Here is a 12768-nt window from a genome sequence, read left to right as displayed (position 1 = left end):
AGAAGTGGGGAATGGGCTTTTTTTGGGAGTTTGGCATATTCCAGTAGTGCCAAGTGTGTCTCAATTAGTCCAGTGCATACATCTGTTATTTGACTGTGGTCCAAAGCAATACATTCTCCTCCTGCCTCCCTGGCCATGGTTTAATTAATTAAATTAAAAAATTTGGCCACAAGCTGTAGGTGAAGGTGCTGCTGGGGGAGTGGGAGCTGCTACCAAAATACCATTGTTAAATGGTGGTGTCATTCCCAAATAATCCACTTTATAAGGCTGTTTTATTGGTAGTTTCCGTACTTTGCTACTTCCAGAAGATCTCTCACCAGAGGCTGGTTCCTGCCCTGCTCACTCACTTCCCACCTCCACCCTGCACCTCTCCAGGCTAATAATAAAAATCAAATTGTTTTCTCTGCTGGAGAATAAAAGGAGAGTCAGAACTGAGGCTGATGTGATCCAGACCAAGCATTTCCCTCTCCTTTGGGTGCTGGATGTCCGAATTCTCTGGAAATTAAAACCACCAGATGCAGTTCTGCCCTTGGGCACCCTGAGCTCCCTGCAGCAGCATTCCCAGTATCCTTCAGTCCACATGGGATCCTCAGTCATTTGGTTCTTCCTGTTGCAATGTTACAAATTTCTGCTGCCCTGGATTTTATTTGTGGGTTTTTCAGGCTTAGCAGGTAATGGTTATAAATGGAAATTTGACTGCAGCACATGGTTTCTGGCTGCAGTAAATTCATTCCCTGCAGGCTTGGGGACGGATCCCATGTGTTTTCTCCAGTGCAAATGGTTGTTTCAAACATCCATCTGCTTTATCTGCTGTTGTGTTTACAGTTCCCCTTTGTAGTTCCCAGCAGCATCTCCTCTCTCTCCTCTGCTTTTGTTTATTTAACGTTATGGTAAAATATCCCTCTCGTTTGGAGTTGTTTTGTGGGAGCCTTTCCCAGCTTGGCTGATCCCAGGGGTCAGGGGAATAAAGTATCATGAACCGATCTCCCCAGGGGAATCCCACAGTGGTGGTTCCAGCTGGTCCCTGGTGTTGTTGCTCCTCGGGAATGAGATTTTAGCCAGATCCAGCCCTTGACCTTCTGTGGCTCTGCAGGCAGCGTGGCTGGTCATTACTGAAAAATAAAGGGTTTAGTCCACTCAATTTGTAGCAAAATTTGACCAGTGGACTCATCTTTGTTTGGGTATTGAATTGTGTGATGTCCCCAGTTGTTTGTCTGTCCAGGATTATTTAGGAAACCAGTTTCAGCTTTAGGAAAAAAAAAAGCCAACAACAAAATAATACAACAAGCAAACCCAAACCAAGCTGTCTGAAAAATCCTAGGAGGATACATTTGATACTTTTTCCTGGCAAAAGTTAAACATTTTCCATCCTTCTTCAGTTTCAAGCCTTGAGAAGGTTTGTGGGTCCTTCTTCAGCACGTGGTGATGTCTCTCCGTGTCCAGGCAGGAGCTGCAGGGAGCACCCCGGGGCTCCACAGCCTTTGGAGTTTCCCTCAGGTTTTGTGTCCCCATCATGGGCAAAATATGACCCAGGATGACATTTGGAGCAGTTGCAAAATTCTCTCAGTAAACAGTATTTTATTTCTTTTTTCCTTATGCTGAGCCCCAAGCGATGTTACTGCTTGTCTCGCACAGAGAAGTAGGAAAATAGTCCCTGGCTGCAGGATGGGGTTGTTTTCCTAATTTTCCTTCACCACAGCAGCATTTCCTCTTACTGGTGAGTGTGTGGAGTGCCCAGATGAGACCCCTCCAGCTCATGTGTCACCCCAAGCTGTTTTGTGGGACACTGGAGAGCGACTTTGGAGTGGAACCTGGAGTGCCAGGACAGGGAATGGCTTCCCACTGCCAGAGGCCAGGGATGGATGGGATACTGGGAAGGAATTTCTGGCTGTGAGGGTTGTGAGGCCCTGGCACAGGGTGCCCAGAACAGCTGTGGCTGCCCCTGGAAGTGTCCCAGGCCAGGTTGGACAGGGCTTGGAGCAATCTGGTCTGGTGTCCCCATGGCAAGGGGTAGAACACAAGGAACTTTAAGGTCCCTCCAACCCAAACCAATCTGAGATCCTATGGTCATGAATTCCCCACCATCTGCTGTTGGAATTGTCTCTTTTCCAGGGTCAAAAGCTGCTGGCCAGCTCCAAATAGTCCAAGAGTCCAAGCCAGCTGAGCCTCATTTTGGCCACTGGGTATGGACAGAACTGACCATGAAATTCTTTTTCTGGCTCCCTTTTTTTTTTTTTTTAGCCTTACAGTTTTTTCAGCCTTCTGTTTCTTTTAACCTCACAGTGCCTCAGTACTACCATACCATGGAGAAGCAGCTGCTGCAGAGGCACGAGCAGCATCCAGGAGCTGAAATATTAAATCCTTTACTACTTTCCTTACTTAAACTCCTCTCAACAAACAACTCAGACAGCACAAAACCTTTTTCTTTCAGCCTCACAAAGTCAGAACATGTCATAGGGGATGTTGAGCTAACGCTGCTCCCCTCCCAAGAGCTGCCCCAGCCCGACACGAGGCAGCTGTGCAGCAGCTGGCCTGGCTGCCTGGCTGCAAACATCTGGATGGGCTGCGGCGCATGGTGGGAGCCGCTGAGCCGATGCTGCTGTGCAGCCTCAGGCGCTGTTTGAAGACGTGCGTTGGGCTCTGCACTTCAAAGCCCGGCTCAGAAAGGCTTGGCTTGCACAAACTCACACCTCTGCCTCTGCTCTGGGGCTGCCCTGGCTCCCACCCGCAGCCAGAGACCCAGGAATGCCGTAGTTGAGGTTTGTTTGCTGGGAGGATGATGGAATTCCTGTGCGCAGCCTCAAGATCCACTTGCTCGTGCTGTGCCAGCTGCTCGCGCTCGCTGGCCAGGCCGTGGGGGCTTGGGGATGGGTTGTTTGGATGGAAAATGGAGCTGTTGCCGTGTGGAGAGGGAGTGGGGAATGTTGTTCTGATTAGGAACTGTCTGGTGCTCGCAGCAGCAAGTGGAGCTGGGTTTGGCGGCCCCAGAGCTGGGCCTAGAGGCAGCCGGGGATGTGCACGGTGCTGGGACCGGCTGTGAGATAGCGGCTTGTGGAAAGCTCGCATTCCTCAGCTCCTCCCAGCTCCTTTTCCCAGAGATTCTACGGCACATCGTGGTGTTTCTGGTCCAGCTCATCCCTCGTAGCTCAGGGTTGTGCTGCTCCAGTGCACAGGCAGTGGTGGGGCAGAGCCAGCCCGGTGCTCACAGTTGATCCCATGGCACCGCTCCAGGCACTCCATGGAGCCATCAGGGATCCCATGTGCCTCCTCTGACTCCCTCGGCTGCCCACATACCCCAGAGCACATTCCAAGGGCGAGGAGATGGCACAGCTGGCTGGTGGGTCAGGCTGCCACAGGTTTGCTTCTGGAAGGTTCCATCCCAGAAGTGCTGGGGTGCTGTTTTCCCCTCATGTCGGTGGTTTCGGTGGGTGCCATGGCTATGGGAGCTGCTCCAGGTGTCCTCACTTCCAGAGGAGACAATTCTTGCTGCTGAACTCACCCAGGCAGGGGAAGCCAGGTTAGGAGGGGATTAAACAGCGGCAGAATTTGAGTTTTTTTACAGTGAGGGTGGATTTTTACCACCACTGGTGCAGGGTGCCCAAAGAGGAGGTGGATAACCCAACCCTAGAAATATTGAAGACCTGGTAGGATGAGGCTTGGAACAACCTGGACTAGTGGAAGGTGTCACTGTCCGTGGCAGAAGGATGGGCCAAATGGTCTTGAAGGCCCCTTCCAGCCCAAACCATACTATATTTCTATAATCCAATTTTTGGGTAGCAGGATGTTTATCTGGAGGCAGCTTCTCCAGTGCCATGTGCTGAGAAGCCCCTTGGTTCTCCCTGGATCCAGGACTTGAGGGGACATTCCCTCTTCTCCCCATTCCCATGCTGTGTCCCGTTGGCTTCCAAGGAATCCCCGTAGGATCTGGAGTTTTGCAATTCCTGCATGAAGGAGCATCTCTGGCACCGCACCCAGCCCTGCCTTGCGGGGACTTGTTCCCATGGCTGTGCCCGGAACGGAGCCTTGCAGAGCTCTTAATCCTGTCTGCATGAGGTCATTGGCTCCTTGACGTTAATTGCAGGGGATCTGATTAATTAGGCAGCAGAGCATAATTTATTTGAGCAGATTATTGTATAGAATTAACCAGGCAGCCGCTGTCTCCCACCACAATTCCATGCATCCCTGCAGGTGTGGGAATCACCATTGAAACCTTCACCCTTGAAGTGGATGGCTGCGTAATAATTGGATTATTTCCCAGTTGCTGCAGTGGACTGTTTATCCATGTTATTTCATGGATGCATTATTTTGTGGGTGTTACATTTTCAGCAGACTTGTTTTCATTTTAATTCTATTCAATTTGGACTGCTTGATTCCCTCCTCCTATTTCCTTCCCTTCCGCTTTTCTTCTTCCAATAAAACGTCATAAAAATTAATCCCCACCGAAGGCCAAATTTAACATTCAGATTGAGAAAAGAGGATTTTAAAGCCCTTGTGCTGAAAAAAAGGAAAAAAATCACTCAGACAGGAAGTCTTGGGTTTGTTATGGAGCAAAGAAAAATGTTTTTAAAACTTTATCATAGAATTATGAAATCCCAGGGGACTTTGGCCTGGAAGGAATCTCAAAGCTCATCTCATTCCACCCCTTTTCCATGGGCAGGAACACCTTCCAGTATCCCAGAATGCTCCAAGCCCCATCCAACCTGTCCTTGGACACTTCCTTAAACAGCTCAATTACCTGAACAGATGAAAGATTTAAAAACTATGAAGATTTTTTAAAATTTCCCCCCCCCAAAAAAACGATAGGAGGGGTTGTCTGAGAGCAAGGGCAGAATGAAGTTCATCAGTTCCAGTGTCTGACAGATGTTCTTCTGTAACTTTCTCCCGTATGGATCCATCTCCGTGAGTGAATCCAAACCAATCCTTTGTTGCAGCTGGTCCCACTCCAGGCCAACAGGGTTGTGTAGAATGGAGATAAAGGGCCAAATACCAGAGAACTGAAAAATGCCATAAATTTGGATCCTGCAGATGCATTCCTAAGGGAAAGCTCCAGAGCAGGATCTGGTTGGTCACCTCCTGCAGGAAGAGGAGGCTTGGTCACCTGGAGTGTTTGTCTGCTTTGGAGATGGGTTCAAAATGGGGCTGTTCATTGAATCAGCTGCTCTTCCCCAGTGTTGGGATTCCAGTGCTCCTGTCTCTTGAGAAAAGTCTGGAATTGGTGGGAGTTGAAGGAGTTGGGTGGCACAGAAGCACCTTTAGTGGAGGTGATCCAGAGCATCCTCTGGGAATGATCCCCGTGCTCGTAATGGTCCGTGTTATGTTGGTTATGGGAGCAGCTGAGGTCATTGTTCCTGCCATGACTAGCAGGGCTTCCCAGGAATTCCTAAAAGTGTTTTCAAACCTGGCAAAATGAGGTTTTCTCCTAAGGAGGGGCCCCAAGGGTGGTTTCAGGCTGGAGAGAGTCCAGTTCTACATTTTGCAGGGAACAGAGGTGCTCCAAGGGAAAGCAGCAGGGCCCTGAAGCTCTTTGCTGGAGCAGCTCCTGATCTGAGGAATATTTTAAGAAGGATTCTGGCTTGAAGAAGATTGTGCTGTTGACCTCATGTTGTCCTGGATGTGCTGGAGAAGCTCCAGGTCGTGAGGAACGAGAGCAGTGGTGCAGCTGGAGAAAGGAAGAGGAACTATGGTTAATGTGGAATTGCTGAGGGTTTGATTCCCCCAAATCAAGTGTGTGCTGTGTTTTATGAAATGCATGAATATTTTGGGAATATAACTGCTCAAATAAGGAAGAAATTGCTGTTGGAATGCAGGAGAAGAGCCCATGACCTCCATCTGGAGGGGGGCGTAGCCCAGCTGGCTGAAAATGGGCCTGAAAAGGGCTACAAAAGCTAATTAAAATGTGAAAAACTGAGAATTCCTGCTAATAGACAGCAGATCTCTGCCTGGCGCTGCTTCACAGCTAAATTTGATTTCCTTGGGAGGCAAAAGGAACTGATTTAAGTTCCTTACCTTGCTGACATTGATCCCTCTCAGCGTTCAACCAGCCTGTTCCCAGCAAGGAACTTCCCGCGGCTCTGCTGTGCCGGACCTGGAGCCTGCAGCAGGAATCTCTTACTCCTGCTACCAGTAAAAAATTCACTGCAGGTGTCTTCATGTGCAGTGTTAAACTCAGCTTTGACCTTGTTGTCTCACATCTGGGTTGTGTTTGAGCTTTCCCTTCGGTGCCAGCAGGTGTAAGGAGTGGGAAGCCTCAGCCGCCGCTCAGCTGGAGCTGTGTCCACCTCCGTGACGTTGTCCCCCCATCAAAGCCTTTGTGGGAGGCACCAGCTCCCCTCCAGCACAAGGCAGCTCCAGGGAAAGGTGTCTTAGACAGGTGTGTGTGGACAAACAGCCTCGTTAAACAAACCAAGGTCTTCCAGGCTTGAGGTGGTGCTGGTTTGGGGTCAAATTTAGTGATTGAGGTGCTCCTACAGTCAGGGGAATCCAGGGGTTTGGACACTGGACCTGCTTCTGTTTTGTGCTGAAACCAATTTTCTGTGGAGGTTTAGGACAGAAAGTGTTTCTGAGGGTTCCATAGGTTATTCTCCCTGTGCTGAAGGAATGCTGGAACCTTCCTTTCCCAAGTTCCACTTCACTCCTCCCGTGAGGAGCAGATCCACCTGCCGGCTGCCTCTGCCAAGTTTACCTGCATTTGCTCCAGATTCCTTCAGCTGATTGAAAGTAAAAGTCAGGTAGTGTGTTCAGTGGGATCAGTGGTGGAAATGTAAATATTTGGGATGTTGCTTATTGAACTAAGCTGATCTGGAGCTGGGGAAGGTTTGGATTAGAGGAAAGGAGGAAATTCCTGTTCGGACTTGGAGCTGCAGGATGTGATCACTGCTGTCATAGGTCTGCTTAAAGTCCAGTTCCACGTGGAAAGGAGGAAGGGAGAGGGGAGGTTTTGGGAAGGGTTTGCTTCTGAAGGGAAGTTTATAAGGTATGTTGATGGTTCTGATGACAATTAATTCCCTGTGTCCATTGCTTTGGCTTGGACTGAGAACCAGCAGTTGGATTTAGGGTTCTGCCCTGCAAAACACAGTGGCTTTCCTGGGTAATGAAGGTAAAATACCAATAAAAGCTTGGGAAAACCTGCTCCCTCCTCTTTCATTGGTCTCCAGTTGGTGTCTGTTACTGGAGTGGTTGGAAGAGCCAGAGTGTTGTTCCGTGGCCTTCTCCAAACTGGGATGGCACAGTCCTTGGGAGAGGCTTTTGTGCTCAGCACATTGGCAGCACCCCAAATCCTGTTCCCAAAAACACTGGTGGCATGTTCAGGGTGTCAATGTGCTGAGGTGGGAGCTCCTGCCTCCCCCAGTCCATGGCATTCCATGGTACATCTCCAAGTCCAAGGTAATTTCTGTTTTCCAGTGGTTGAATACTCCCTTGACTCCTTGGTTGGCATTTTTGTGAAGCTCCTCATGAGTGTTGGGAGGAAGGTGGCTCTGCTGTTACAGCTCCTGCCTGGATCAGAGCTCAATCCCTCCTCCCAGCCAAACTACCCACCTGGATAAGCTCCTTAGCACCGCTGCTGTTCCAGGATTATAGAACAGCTTTGGGTGGAAAGTGCTTTTGAAGTTCCCTGCTGTGTCTGAAAACCTCTGTGAGGATCCTTGAGCACAGACTGGAATGAGGAGGAGTTGGGATTTTGTATCAACTCCTGGGTGAAAGATTGTGCCTCTGGGATCTCAGGCTTCAGGAAATACAGCTGGAAAGAGCGGGAATGTGGCTGGCATTGGGAGGGAAGGGTGACAGAGGTGAAGGAACAGGGACCAGAGGAGTTCTGGGCATCTTGGAGGACAAAACTGCAGCTTCACACAGAAAAAGTAGGGGTTTGTTATTGCTCCAGAGCCCTGGAAAGGATTCCCACAGCCAGGTTTGGGGAGGAAGGTGGGTAGTGGAGGTTGTACCATCTCTGCTCCCTCCTTCTCTGCTCCTCCCCCTCATGGTATTGATCACCTTCGAGTTTTGCAGGCAGGGCCGTGGCTTGTCCTGCAGACAAGACACGGTGTCAAAGTTCTGTCACGTTGAAATGGGAATTGTTCCCTCGTTTGCTCCTTGCATTTTTATGAGGAGCAAGAAACGATGACAAAAACAGTTCTTAAAATATGTTGAATGGGGTTTCTTTTCAATAAAGCAAAGCTACTCCCCGAGCTTCTTTCTGGGCTGGTGGAATATAAATTATCTACTTGATCTTTTTTTTTTTGCACATCGTGTGACCAGAGGCAAAGTTCTGGAGGACAATGGGGCTGATATTCAAGTAGCTGCTCCTCTGAACCACAGGCTGAACTTGAGAGCACCAGAAAAGCAACAATACTGCTTGCAGAGAATGCTGCTGCAGAGCCTGGGCTGGTTCTTAGGCTCCTCACACCTCTGATCTCCCAAACGGCAAAGGAAATTTGACTTTAACAATCCTGTTAAACACTGGTGCAGGAGGGTGAGTTCATGCTTTTTTTCTCAGGTGCTTTAAGACATTGAGCTGTGGGTTTCTGGATGAGATCTTTGGCTGGGTTTGCTTTGTCAGGAGGGATTGGGAGCCTTTGGAGGCAGAAAATCTTTAGGGTTTTTTTCACTTTTCACCCAAAAGACCTTGTACACCTGAAGGTTTGGGTGTTTTTCCCTTCTGCAGGAAGAAGACACTGGTTCTTCCTACCAACTTAGCCTAAGGAAAAATACACTCTTTGCATGGGTTGGGTTTTATTTTCTCACTTTTCTTCCTTTAAAGCTGTTTGACCATTGGAAATACCTTCCCTTGGTGTCCAGTGGCTCTACAAGAGACTTTTGACAAGGGCCTGGAATGATGAGACAAATAATAATTTATTTTATGAAAAATGATAATAGCTTTCTTTATCCTTACTTGCATGGAGTGTGGCATGTCCATCCTGCAAATGAGTTTGAGAGGCCCTGTTATTTTGGGAGTTCCCACTGTGCTCCCTTGACATCCATCCTCCAGCAGCTTTGTCCAATGTTCCCAGGCAGGTTCTGCAGGGAAAACCAGCTCTGTGTGCCTTTGTTTTGCTTTATTTTGCCCAGAGAAACCGAGGCAAATCCGATTCCCTCCGGTGAGCAGTGCCTGTGCTATTGTTTCCCAGGTTATTTTGAGGAATGCCTTCCCCTGGGATTTTTCCTGTGTTGGCTTTTTGACCTTTTTGCATCCTATAGTGATTCTCTTGATTAAACCCACGGTGTTTCTAAAATTAAAGGTGATTTGAGGGCTTTGGGTTGGAGGAGGAGGGAAATGGAGATTATTTAGTCTGTGCAGGGAAAATACCTGCTCCCAAAAAAGAAGCTGTGTGTGCTTGACTCCTGAAAAATTCTCTGGCTCTAAAAGTGCACAGGCTGAGAGAATCAGCTCTCTGAGGCTGTGAGGATGAGGAGTTTCAGTGAAATCATGGACTAGGTAAGAATTCCTTTTAGAATTGCCCAGAAGGTGGCACAGCCAGGGTGCCCCATGAGCCCAGGGTTGATGCAGAGGAAAGAAGGAGCCTTAAAGATGATTTTGTTCCACCCCCTGCCATGGCAGGGACACCTTCCACAATCCCAGATTGCTTCAAGCCCCATCCACCCTGGCCTTGGGCACTTCCAGGGATCCAGGGGCAGCCACAGCTTCTCTGGGCACCCTGTGCCAGGGCCTCACGGGGAGGAATTTCTTCCCAATGTGTTACTGATATCTCGGGGGTGGCAATTGGAAAAAGCATCCGAGTGGTGCCGGCCACGATTCCCAGACGGACACAGACGGGCCCTTCATGGCCGAGCATCCCCCGACCTCCGGCAGCTGCAGCCCTGGAACAACGGAGCCCTTGAGTCCCCAGAGAGGAGATTGGCTTGGGAGGCTTGGTCACCCTTTCCCTGCCCCTGACCTTCCCAGGGATCTGAGCATTCCCTCCCTCCCGAGCCAGACCCCTGACCCCTCCGTGCCAGTCACTGGAGGGTCAGTGCCATTACTGGCGTAATTCAGAGCACTGTGGAAGGTGTGACCTAGGGATGGGCCCCTCTCTCTGCTCACAGGGGTTGTGTCCATGCCCAGGTTGAGTGTGGAGTGCTGGTGTGTCACTGCTCCTGGAAAACATGCTTTCATGGGAGTTATCCCAAAGCAGCGGCTGCTGTGCTCACAGTCAGTGTCAGAAGCTGCTTTATGGGTTTGTTTCCTGAGTAAAAGGTGTCATTCACTCACCTTCACTGTCATTTCTCTGTCTGCAGAGTTTAATGAACAGAGTACTTTTAGCCAAAATTAAGTGTTTTCTGACTGGTGAGTGACAAGTGACATCAGATTAAAACCTGAATCAGAGCAGGGGAGTTGGGGTTGTTCATCCTGGAGGAACAGCCTCTATTTCACCCTGTTCTGTAAAACTCCACTAATGATCCAGGCAGCCACAGCATTCCAAAGCCAGGCTGAGGATTTCATTGACACTTGAACCCAAATTGTAGTGCAATTTGTTCCTTAGGTTAGTTCTTCAGTGTCTCAAGGTGAGTTAAATAAGGTCTTTAAAGAGAAATTCACGTGTTCCCATCTCTGGCCCTGCTCTGATGTGTCAGGAAGGGTGCTGGTGGTGCCTGCAGGAGCCTCCTGCTCCAGTGTTCCACACCTGGGGCAGTGCAGTGGGATGTGGGAGCTTTGGGAATGTGGTGCTTTGGGAATTATTCAAGCCCTTTATTCCTTGTTGTAAACGAGAGCCTTGGGTCGTCCATTGAACCCTGTATCTGGTCTTCCTCAGGCAGATGAATTCTACTCATTGTTACTTTTTAGGGATGTTTAAAAGCCCAGTAGTGACACTTTGGGAAGCTGGTCCCAGGTTATCCCACAGCGTTTTGGGCTCCTTTCAGCCACAACACCATTGCAATGGCAAACACCCAGGAATTTTGCAGACCTGCCTGCACTGGGACCGAAGAAAATAGCAAGAGTTTGGGAATTTGAGAAAAGCTTTGGGGGTTCTTCTTTGGAAACGAAAGGGTTTCCAAACATTTCCGTTTGTGAGACTGCACCCGAGCTTGTTGGAGTAAAGCGAGGTGCAGATGTAAAACCTGGAGTGAAGGACTGGGATGCTGAGGTTGGGAGGGGAGCTGTGCTTGGGAAATACCTTGGAAATTCGGGGAAGAGGGAGGTGAAAGCCCTGGGGCTTGTGAAAAGCCAAGGGCCTTTTGCGATTATTGCTCTTGATAGGGACTTTTATGGGCTGGAGCTTAACGAGCCTGGCAATTCAGGCGAGGTGTTTGTTCTTCTCTGCTCTTTTCAAGATGCTTTTGATGCCCCAGGTTTTGTTCTCAGAACAATGATGAGCTCGATAACCTTTGGGGCTGCTTTTTGAAGCCTCCTGGTTCTTGTCTTGGGCTGTGCTTTTGTTTAGCTGTGTATTTACAGCTTAAATAACCACGATCGGGTTTCTTCAGCAAGAAAACCCCGTCCTGGTCGGAGCAGCCCTGGCTGCTGGGTGCAGTAACACACAGAAGGTGTTTGGTCCCTAATTGATCTTTGACTTCCCTTTTTTATGAAGTGGAAATAACAGGAAAATGCCGCTGGTGATGAGCTGCCACACCCGGGGGTAGCTGGGATTCTGGTTTCTAACCCCAAATTCCAGTTTCTGGGTCGGGATGTTGATCTGTTACAGAGCTTTTAAGGTAGCAGCAGTTCTTTCCTGAATAAGCGGTCGCTACATAGAATTTTTGCCTCTTGGCAAATCTCGTATTACAAATGTTGCTGTAGGTTTAAAGTGTTAATTTATGTGGTATATTGGGTTGGATTTAAAGGTCCCTGAAGACCTTTGAATCTCAGTAGCTAATGAGGCTTGCAGAGAGGAGCTTGAGAGAGGAAAAACTTACTGGCAGTGAGTAATGCTGGAGAAGGAGCTCCAGGATTGAGCAAGTTTTGCAGAGGAAAATTAGGAATTATCACGTTGGCCTTTGAGGTGTTTGATTATTTCCAGCCATAGATCTCCCTGCATCCCTGGGGGAAGGATTCTCCATGCAGAAACCCCTCAGGTGGAGTTTTCCAAAGTCCTAGATGGCTTTCAAGGGGACATATCTCCTTGGGATGAGCTGAGATCCGTGAGCGGCCATCTCGTGTCCTCCTCGGTTCTCCTGCTCATCCCTGATGGAAAGGATTTGGCATTTTAGGCTCCAGTATCTCAGCTTGGCTGAACCAGCCTCGCAAAGATGCTTAAACTTCTTCCCTCTTCTCACAGCTGGCCTTGCTGAACTTCTTCCACCCCGAGGAGAAGCTGCACATTGGAGAAGAAGGGAGACGCGTCCGTCGGAATAAAAGGAGTAAAGGCAGTGAAGGGCCCGATGGTGAGTCCTGCTCAGTTTCTGCCTGATTTTGGTTCCCTCCCAGATAAGGAATTCCAGGAGTTCTGATTTCTGCAACTGTAGGTCTTGTGTGAGTTAATGCTGCTTAGGAATTCCATCCTTGACTCCTTGAACTGTCTTTAATTTGTACTTGTTTGCCTTTATTTGTTGTCCTGCACACACGGCTTTGCTTAAAATCATCCAGGGGATTTTCACAATCCAACAAAACAGCTGGGAACATCTGCATCCCAAACTGGTGACTGCTCTGAGGGGTTTTGAATTGCTGTGGAGTCTCAGGTGGGGTCAAAGCCCATGTGAAGGGAAGACAAAGTTGTACAAAGTTGTACAAAGTTTGGATTGAAAGAGCAGAAAGGTTCCTGATTTCTTTGTGAGGAATTTGATTTCCACCCCTGGAAGAGCTCATGTGCTTCCCTACTGCAGGAAAGCACAGATGCC

The 12768-nt window shown here is 48.9% G+C and overlaps 1 protein-coding gene across 1 annotated transcript in view; it reads left to right on the top strand.

Annotated features, from left to right (window-relative positions):
* The window catches only part of EDA (ectodysplasin A), a 61433-nt gene that overhangs the window by 23322 nt on the left and 25343 nt on the right, over nucleotides 1-12768 (top strand). Inside the window, exon 2 of the mRNA XM_005526146.2 lies at nucleotides 12210-12315. Coding sequence (XP_005526203.2) covers nucleotides 12210-12315 — 106 coding nt within the window. The remainder of the gene's footprint in view (nucleotides 1-12209; nucleotides 12316-12768) is intronic.

The sequence above is a fragment of the Pseudopodoces humilis genome, chromosome 15 (genome assembly GCF_049639895.1).
Source record: "Pseudopodoces humilis isolate 2021_Gansu_Grassland_sample_001 chromosome 15, ASM4963989v1, whole genome shotgun sequence".
Lineage (NCBI taxonomy): Eukaryota > Metazoa > Chordata > Aves > Passeriformes > Paridae > Pseudopodoces > Pseudopodoces humilis.
The sequence above is the reverse complement of the archived record's forward strand: the minus strand, read 5'-3'. Positions and strand labels throughout refer to the sequence as shown.